General features: G+C 35.8%; 1 protein-coding gene across 1 annotated transcript in view; it reads left to right on the top strand.

The window, feature by feature from the left end:
* Nucleotides 1–1926: 1926 nt before the first annotated feature.
* The window catches only part of LOC127647472 (5-hydroxytryptamine receptor 3A-like), a 32571-nt gene continuing 24439 nt past the window's right edge, over nucleotides 1927–10058 (top strand). The window contains exons 1-8 of the mRNA XM_052131737.1: nucleotides 1927–1988; nucleotides 2269–2331; nucleotides 4489–4661; nucleotides 4758–4802; nucleotides 5375–5478; nucleotides 6365–6534; nucleotides 6903–7027; nucleotides 9338–9548. Coding sequence (XP_051987697.1) covers nucleotides 2277–2331; nucleotides 4489–4661; nucleotides 4758–4802; nucleotides 5375–5478; nucleotides 6365–6534; nucleotides 6903–7027; nucleotides 9338–9548 — 883 coding nt within the window. The 5' untranslated portion in view covers nucleotides 1927–1988; nucleotides 2269–2276. The remainder of the gene's footprint in view (nucleotides 1989–2268; nucleotides 2332–4488; nucleotides 4662–4757; nucleotides 4803–5374; nucleotides 5479–6364; nucleotides 6535–6902; nucleotides 7028–9337; nucleotides 9549–10058) is intronic.

The raw sequence follows: 10058 nt of genomic DNA, 5'->3' as shown, positions 1-10058 counted from the left end.
GTCCTTATTACAGGCTTAGCTAATTTTAGTTTCTGCTTGTAGGTCAGGCAGTAATCAGAGAGTCCAAAAGCTGCACGTGGGACAGAGTGATATGCATCCTTTATAGTGGCATAGCAGTGGTCCAGTATATTTCTGTCTCTGGTGGGGTATGTAATGTGTTGTTTGTATTTTGGCAGTTCACGGGTGAGTTTAGATTTATAAAAATCTCCTAGAATAATGAGGGTTCGGATGTTGCTCCATGTCTGTGATGTGATCAGCCAGCATTTGCAACATTGCATTCATGCATGCTTGTTGTGGGGTGTAAACACTCACTAGACTGAATGAGGAAGAATACTGTGGTGAGTAGAAAGGCTTCCAGCTGATGAAGAGCACTTCTGAATTAGGACAGCACAGCACTGAAGAAGATGTTACATCTGTATACCAACTTTTGTTGACGTAAATGCATGTTCCACCACCTCTTGTTTTCCCTAATGATTTATGTGCATATTTATGTGTGTATATATATATATATATATATATATATATATATATATATATATATATATATATATATATATATATATGCCCTCATGTTCTCTTTGTCTTTGTCAGTTCTTATACTTGGATTGCTGTAGTTGTTTCTTTAGTTCTCTTGTTTTTCTAGTTCCTTTTTTCTTATACTTCTCATGTTTATTTTGAGTTTTCATTAAAAAGCCGGCATTTAATGGGGCCTGGGTATCTCAGCGAGTATTGACGCTGACTACCACCCCTAGAGTTGCGAGTTTGAATCCAGGGTGTGCTGAGTGACTCCAGCAAGGTCTCCTAAGCAACCAATTTGGCCCAGTTGCTATGGAAAGTAGAGTCACATGGGGTAACCTCCTTGTGGTCACGAATAGTGGTTCTCGCTCTCAATGGGGCATGTGGTAAGATGTGCGTGGATCATGGAGAGTAGCATGAGCCTCCACATGCTGGGAGCCTCCATGGTGTCAAGCACATCGAGCCGTGTGATAAGATGCGCAGACTGACTGTCTCAGGAGCAGAGGCAACTAAGAAGTACTAAGTAGTGGGAATTAGGCATTCTCTCCAAATTGGGGAGAAAAGGGGATAAAAAAGCACTTAGATCCTTGGCCTCTCATCTCTCCAAACATTATAGAAACCATTCTCAGCTGGGGGAGCAAGATCCCCTCTGGCTAATAAAAAAAAAGTGGCTAAAAAAATAAACATGTGTAGCTAATGTGTTATGTGTAGCTCAAATTGTATGTGACAGCCAGTTGCGTCTTATAAAGTTTTTATTTTATAATTTTTTTCTATATAGCATTGTTTTTGTAAATGTTGTCTGTGATATCACGTTTTAAATATTCACACAATAATTGTATGCCCTGTCACAGCTGAGGTTTTTTAATGCTGACATGTTATTTATTGTGGATTTATTATTTGTAATTACTCAAAACCAGTTTCATCACGTTAATATGGCAGACTGATACGAAAACAATTTCAGGTGGAGCTGTATCATATTAGGACATGTAAGGCCATCCTTTCATAAATCTGTTGCCGCTCTTTACCATCAAAACTAATGAAACCTTTGGTGGAAGTGTTTGCTAATGTGCAGTGATTGTTCTCATAAACGAGCTTCTGCATGTTCTTTGTGAGCAGTGTATAATGACCCTCTATTCAACCAAGGATAAAAGACCTGTTAGTGATTAAAGTTCTGCTGTGAGATGTTTTTGTACTCATAACAATACAATGATTGCTGAGACCTGAGCTTAACAAAACTCATAATAAGACATGCCCACACAAAATACGAGATCAAATGTATTACTCTTAGGTGATTAAATTATGAGCTGAATCTATTTTGTTTGTTTTACATAATACCATTCATGTGGATTTCAATATGTAAGCCTTTAAAAGGGCCAAATGATTCTCTCTTCGAAACTATAAAAAGCCTCATCTGAAGTTTGTGGAATTTGTACGCCGAAGAGTTTGATTATTTTCAGCACATGCGAGTAAAGGTAAAGTTTATCAGTGTTGCATTACTTGCATGACTAATGTGTGAATGGATAAACTGTACAGACGAGTGCTAAATTCCACTAGTGAGAATGCTTATTTTTTTATCATTTAATCAATATTTTCATTTTTACACTTTTACAAGCATTACAATTTGAGTAAAAGGTTTTTGGTATGTGCTAAAAACATGTAATATTTGTATTAAATTATATAAGAGAAAAGACTTTTGCACCCCACAGTAGACATATTTACATATGTTAGAGTTAACTTTTTTTATCTTTGTAGGGTCTAAAATGGATCTTAAACACAAGATCACATTGTTGCTGCTCATCTTCACATCTTTGATTGGTAAACTATTTTTCTAGCTGAACTAATTACACCTCTTACTGTACTCCAAAGTGTTTTAGCCCTTTTTTTAAGATTTACTCATTTCAATTTAATTGCAAAATTCCATTAAATTGAAATGTCAATTTTAAAAACATGATTAAATTAATAATCCTTAAAATATTAAGTTTTTTACTCAATTCAATAATTTTAATGTAACTGAAATGTGTTCATTTAAAAAAATAAAACATCCAGTGTGTAATTTAAACAGTATTTGGTTACAATAATTCCAATTCAAATAAAATTAAATGTAAAAAATGTAACTGCATTTGCACTTCAATAGTCAGGGGGAAACACAGAAATGGAAGTGGGGAGTTGAGAGAAAGGTTTGATATGGGTACAATTAACCATTGTTTTACTAAAGTAATACTGTAGTAGACATATTTTGTGTGGGGAAGCCATCATTTTAATGCAATTAACCATGATTTAACTACAGTAAGATGTTGTTAATATAGTAACCATGTTTCATTTTATGGTTACTATGATTTTACTACAAAATACTATTGTGATACTATAGTTACTGTAGTAAATTATTAATGTTTGTACGAGAAGGTTATGATTAGGTTTAGCGGTCAGGTTAGTGTGTCTGTAGGACTCTAAATAAACATAATAAACATGCTGTAGTGATTCCACTTTAGTCTGTGTTAATATTTGAACCCTTGTGCAACCTTTGGGACATTTTTGTCTTTTTCATTTTTTCTTGTATTATTTTGGCTGTGTTAATGCAAATTTGGTCAAAGGTGTGTATTTTTGGGGGAATTTTTATATTTCAACCTCAGTTCCTACAATATATCTATAATACAGTGTGTACACAAAATAGTTACACTCAGGACCTTTGAATGTCCCACTGAAACCCATTAAAACTGCTATATTTGATCCCAGTGCCATTAAAGCATAAAATCATGAATTATGTGATATTATGCTTTCATTCTGGAGCCCTGACTAAAAATATTAATATTTACCACCAGAGTTTCTCATGTTTAGCCTATGGAGAAAATACATGCCTTTTTCCTATTTTCAGTTTGCTGTATTATAGAGCACTGCAGGCCAATTGAATAAAAGATGCTGCTAAAATTGTGTGGATGTGTTGTATGAGTGTATTGAGATTGTGTGTGTGTGTGTGTGTGTGTGTTGGCATGTTTATGTGTTTTATGAGGACAATGTTTTAGGTTACAAACTGATAATTACAAGGGTATTAGGGTATAAATGTGGTTTATGAGGACATTTGTAGTGTCCCCATAATTTAAATAGCTTAAAAAACATACTAAACAATGTTTTTATTGAAAATTTAAAAATGCAGAAAGTTTTCTGTGAGGGTTTGGTTTAGGGGATATAATATATAGTTTGTACAGTATAAAAATCATTGTGTCTATGGAAAGTCCTCATAATGATAGGTAGACCAACATGTGTGTGTGTGTGTGTGTGTGTGTGTGTGTGTGTGTATAAAAATAAAACAGTGGCATTATGTAAACAAACTGTAGTTATAAATGTAGTGAAATGGTAGTTATGATCAGGACTGATGTTGGTTCAAAAAGTCAGTGAACGTGGAAATTAATATTAATAAATCATGTTTTTACAGTAGTTTTTTGACGCAGACATTTTGTCCTCTAAGGTACTGAGTGTGAGATTTTTTATTTTTTATCTGACTGCACAAAAAATAATGATGCATTAAAATCAATGTTGTTGCTAATCACTGACATATCACGGACTGTGACAATCCACTTAACATTTAGTATATGGAAAATAATACATGTGTTTTTTTTTTGTTTTTTTTTATAAAAACAACAGTGCCATTATTTAAACAACTGGCATTTAAAGGGTTAAAATCCTGAAAATGAATAAATAATTGGTTATTATGATCAGGACTGATGTTAATTGAAAGTGGAAAATAATATGAATATATAATATTTTGATGGCAGTTTTTGTCCTCTAAGGACCTCTGAGTAACTTTTCTTTATTGACGCACAAGGGTTAATTAGGGGTGAAAACAGCATCTAACACTATTGGCACTTACTATCCAAACTTATAACATTTGATACTGACTAATATTTTCTCCATTGCAGTTATGGCTTCTAAATCTGTTTCTTTCTTTCTTTTTAACATGTTCATCTGGTCATACAGAATTGACTACCGGTAGTGGAAATTCAACAATGTCAAAGATCGGCGACAGAGGCTGTGATCAGCGATGTCTGGCACAAGCTGTGATTCAAAAAGGACTACTGAGTGCGCCACAGGGTGATAACTGCACCATCGTAGTAAACATCACTTCGATACAATATGAGACACTGTCTTTTGTAAGAGACACTGTCTTTGTCTTCTTCATCTTCTATTCGTGTTCAAAAATTAGAAATATTTACACAATTATCTCATCTTTTGTTCGCCATATTTAGGATACAAAGGTCATGCAAATGACCAGCCGTATCAAGGTTAACATGGTGAGTTGATATATTTTTGAATTCAATATGATTACAGAATGTCACCAACATCTCCACAGATATTAGTTGCTTGGCACACCAGTCAATGATGTAGTTTAGCAGTCATTGTACACACATGTTTTATGGCAAAATGCTGCGATTGATCAATCACAAGTATTCCAGAGAGCTGCGTAATGCACTGTAAAACATGCAATTCTGAGCTTAAGGAACTTTCTATCTGATCTAACCATTCAAATTTGTTTGTTGGTGTAACCTAATGCGTTCAGGTTGAGTCAACGATATTTAATAATATTTTGATGTTGTATAAAGTTTACTTGTTGCCACTTGAAATATTGTTTATGTTAACGTATTCTTTTATTTAATATACAGTAAAATCATAATCTAGTAATGCAAGTCTGTTCCTTTACTAAATGCTGCTGGACAGATTCATAATAGTATAATTGTTGTGAAAATAGTAAATATATAATAATCATATTATCATCATGGTAAAATAAAAATATTTCCATGGTATAATATAAAATATGTCTCATAATAGTAATAGCAAAAACTAAAGAGAAGATTTTCTCCCATAGCAATGGAAGGATCCTGATCTTGGGTGGCAAAGGAATTATCGCTTTCCAACAATTGTCGTGCCGGTTGAGAAAATCTGGATTCCTGGGATCGTTTTGGACAATGCGTAAGTTGAACTCCAAACTTCTGAAGCGCAGATTTATTCTGTTCATTGACTGGAGCAGCATTTCACATTTTAATGATAATGTTGGAGACATGCATGTACAATGACTGACTATACCATCTGGTTCCATCTGACATCAGTTTTGGTTTGGCTGACATACATGGTCAGAAATGAGCTTTTTTAATTAAGGGGCAATAAATGCAGTTCATTTTCAGGGGCATTTTAACCTGCATGATGGCCAAATATATCAAAAAGTAATCTAATCTTATACTGTATTTGTTACCTACAAAATCAAATACAAAACATCAAATCCAAACGCAGCTGTAAATAATGCACAAGATATCATGCTGTACCACAATAAACAGCTCTGCTAAATTACATTTGAAATAACTGGTTAGTCCATGTATTAGATCTTACAGTCTAGCGTTACTTTAGTAAAAACTGTTTCAAGTTTTAGAGTTTTGTTTGTTTTCTTCACAATCTCACACAGGGACGGATTACCGGCAGTGCCCAGGGGCCCTTGACTACCAGGGGAACCTTGACTGCTTGTGGGGGCCCTGGGCTTTAAGGTTGCGCAATCTAGTTTGGTGAAAACCCGAAAACCCTTTTGGCATGAACAACGAACCCCCGGGGCCTTTGCAAGTCATAATCCCTCCCTGGTCTTACAAGACTAATATTAAAGCTAAAGCTTACTATAGTGTCTGCAGAGGCACCAAACTAGAGTATTCAAGAACGGAATATCATGAAATAAAAAAAAAAAAAAAGGAATTCACTAAAGTGACGTTTTCGCTTCTACGTTACAAATATCCAAGGCTTTATTTTTATTTTATTTATTTGTTTTACCCTTTCTGACCCTGCTGAGATGCCATATTATCTCCCCTCTCCTCAGAATAGACACATCTATGGAGCCATACACTAATGATGTGCAGGTGAGGAGGGATGGCACGGTGGATCATTCAGTTGTCTTGTTTACCACAGTGAGCTGTGAAATCAACCTTTTCAACTACCCCTTTGTGAATGGAGAATGTCCTGTTGCCATCAATGGATGGAGCCAGAAAGGTAAGATTAAAAAGCAATGAAACTGCTCAATGAGGACTCTTGAGACATTACAGCATTTTCTGTAAGCTGCTTTGAAATGATGTAAAAATGAAAACTATACAAAATGACTTGATAGTGTGTAGATTATTCAAGAATGTCAATTTTGGTGTTCCATTAAAGAATGTTAAAATAACAGTGTTTGGAACAACACAAAATTAGGTAAATGATGGCAGAATTGTCATTTTTCAGTCAACTGTCTCTTTAATTGTAAAGCAAATTGTGATATTTTGTTGTTAACTCGAGAATTCTTTCTGAATATAACATTGAGACTGTGGAAATGATATCTGAATAACATTTGTCTATATGCTCTCTTGTTTGCATTGATCTAGCTTGTGCACTCACACTGCAGATCGCTGATAATGTATCTTTGGTTGGGGGATCTCGAGGAGAGTGGCAGACTATGAGTGTCACCAAAGTTTCAGATGTGGCACAACCAGATCGCAGTTATCTCCTGGTAAAATAATGATTCAATTTTAAACTTCTGATTTAGAGTAGTTTGGAGAGATTGTCAGTGGCCATGTTTTCACCTGTTATTAAAGGGATATTTCTCACCCTCATGCCATCTCAGATGTGTATCAGAATGTTTTTAGAAGAACATTTCAGCTTTGTAGGTCCATGCAATGACACTGATTGGTGACCAGAACTTTGAAGCTCCAAAAAGCACATAAAAGCAGTATAAAAGGAACCCATAAGACTCCAGCCACTTTGCGTCTGTCGGCGGCACTCAGCTACAACTCCGGAGGCTGTTCAAATTTCTGCTGTGACACGGAGCACAACTCACATATTTTCCATTAAAATCGACCCAAATCATTATTTGTGGACATCGATTATTTACTGTAGCATTGTTCATTCTCGAAGAAGGGAAAAACCTTGGTAACGTTTGTGTGTGTTGTCTGCCACCTGAACCGCATCGACGTGCCCTGTGTTTGATACCTGTGCCGTGTCCTAGCCGCGATGCAGCATGGTGCTTTTGCGGCTTTGTAGAAGACTTTGAATTCAAAATTCCTTGTGTTGCTTGTGATTGTTTACATTAAAATCACAAACGTTGTTCATTAGAATACATTTTTAAACTTTGTTTTATTCTAATTAACAAAATGAAGCGATCTGAAGTGATCTGGGACCGGTTGCATAAACAACCATTAACTTAAGACTATGTTTAACAATTGTCTGACTAACTAAAGACGCCAGAGAAAGCCTGTTGCACAAAACAAGCTCACAGCTGTCTTTATTAAGAAAGTGTAATTCGCATCGCAGGAAAAGTAAGACACTAGCTGTTGCACAATACACTATGCTCTTACAATATACATTATGCACTCAGCCATGATGTGTATGAATTTAAAAGTGTAGAATCATGCCAAATGCAACACTTAATGGTTTTTACTCCATAGAAGCGTTCGCTGTTTAATAGCTGACGGAGGTAAATATTGAAACGCTGCCACTAACTTTTGCATGTAAGCCAACCTCAGTTCAATCCTTGTATCTTAAATAATGTACAAAGTGGTAAATCATTCAACTCATATTTGTAAGGTGCTGTCTTCACTGACGTTTCACTAGTTGCTACATTCTTCATTATTTACAGTTGTTTTGTCAGACCAGCAATGTAGCCAGGTAACTCCGCCCCTTCCGCTATGTAGTGCTGATTGCATGAAGTGTTCAATATTGCATGCAAACAATGAACAACACAAAGGAATTTTGTTACCATTGTTAAAAGTCATAGTCTTCTACAAAGTCTCAATTTAAGCCCGTTTTAGCCCTCAACTTAATGGTGCTTTCACATCATGTCTGAATTTCCATTATTACGAGATTCCAATTTGTAAAAACCGTTCACATCTGCAAACTAATTAAATATTGTATACTCAGAATCATATGAACGTTCCAACTTGACAGTTGTGATGTCATCAAGTGATTGGGTTTGAGTGAGAACAGTTGAAAAATGTACTCCTTTTTCACTATACATCTTGCCATTGCAGTCTCGTGGCACCATTATGATTTCAAGCTCAATTATGCTTCCTAGTGTTTGAAGCATGCGCAAAACGCAAGATGCCGCTAAGAAGTGTAATCGAGCTTGAAATCATGATCGCCAAGGAGACTGCTGATGTCATGATTTATAGTGAAAAAGGAGTTACATTTTGTTCTGTTCTCACACAAAATCAATTAGATTGCTAATTGACATTGATTCAACCACTGAAATCGTATGATTACTTTTGTGCTGCTTTTAAGTGTTTTTTGAGCTTCAAAGGCCTGATCAGCATTTATTTGCATTGTATGGACCTACAGAGCTGAAATAATCTTCTTAACATCTTAATTTATGTTCTGTAGAAGAAAGAAAGTCATACACCTCTGGGATGGCATGAGGGTGAGTAACGATGAGGGAATTTTTATTTTTGGGTGAACTATCCTTTAACTTGTGGTTCTGAAATGCGTCTCCTGTGACCACTTGTGTTTGGATATCAAGGGGAGGGTCAAAGAAAAAAAATTAGGCATGCAACCGGATTAATTAGCATTTGCACAACAAATGTCATGATCACACATGTTTTTTTTTACTACCTCGTTGTGGTTTCAGTAATTACACCTGTATCTAGCACTATCCACTTGACAGTGGATCACCCGAAATGGATGCTAATACAGTCATTAATCTCTGAAAACATAAATGATTGCATATCTAGGCTTTCATGTATTAGGGACTATAAGCATAAATAATTAGTTTATAAAACAGGTGTTTCTCTTTATTCACATTACTTAATTCCTTTTGATGTCTGAACAGGTCAAACTGTCGATCAACCCCTTCGGTGCTTTTGTGACCCTGATTCTGCCCAGTGGACTGATATTGCTGGCCGACCTGGTGAGCTTCGCTCTGCCATTTGAAGGAGGAGAACGCAACTCTTTTAAGGTCACATTGGTCCTTAGCTTTACCATGTTCCTCCTCATCTTAAACGACCACCTGCCTAACGGCGGCAACTGCAGCCCTCTGCTCCGTGAGTGAAAAAGGCAACATGATAGAACAAAGCATTGCCACTTATGTGTTTATGCAGTCTGTCCCTAATTGAAAAATCTTTAAGTATTTGAATTTATCCTAAAGGAACAAATCTAGCATAACACCCTTCCAAAAAGATTAGAATAGCCAGTTACCAACATCTTGTGTTTAGGATGCATGTATGCCGGTGTTCCCACCAAGTTTTTCTAACTAGCTTAAACAGTGAGACTTCTATGCCGTTGTTTTTGTGCCAAAATTCGGTGTGCGCAAGTATATACTGTATTTTGAGTGCTGAAAATTGTATTTTGCACGTGTGTGAACCCAGTGTTGCAAAGCAGTGTATTTTTGTGCAAAAAAAGAGGTCATTTTGAACAAATGAAAATACATTTTCGAATATCTGAATGTGCAAATGTCCACATTTGGACAGAATTCTGACATTTATTTAACTCCATATCTAACTCACTCTCAAACCCACTCTGAATGCACTCGTCACAGCATTGTAATTTGCCAG

Source organism: Xyrauchen texanus, chromosome 8 (assembly GCF_025860055.1).
Source record: "Xyrauchen texanus isolate HMW12.3.18 chromosome 8, RBS_HiC_50CHRs, whole genome shotgun sequence".
Classification (NCBI taxonomy): domain Eukaryota; kingdom Metazoa; phylum Chordata; class Actinopteri; order Cypriniformes; family Catostomidae; genus Xyrauchen; species Xyrauchen texanus.
Note: the sequence above shows the minus strand (reverse complement) of the source record. Positions and strands in the feature narration are given on the sequence as shown.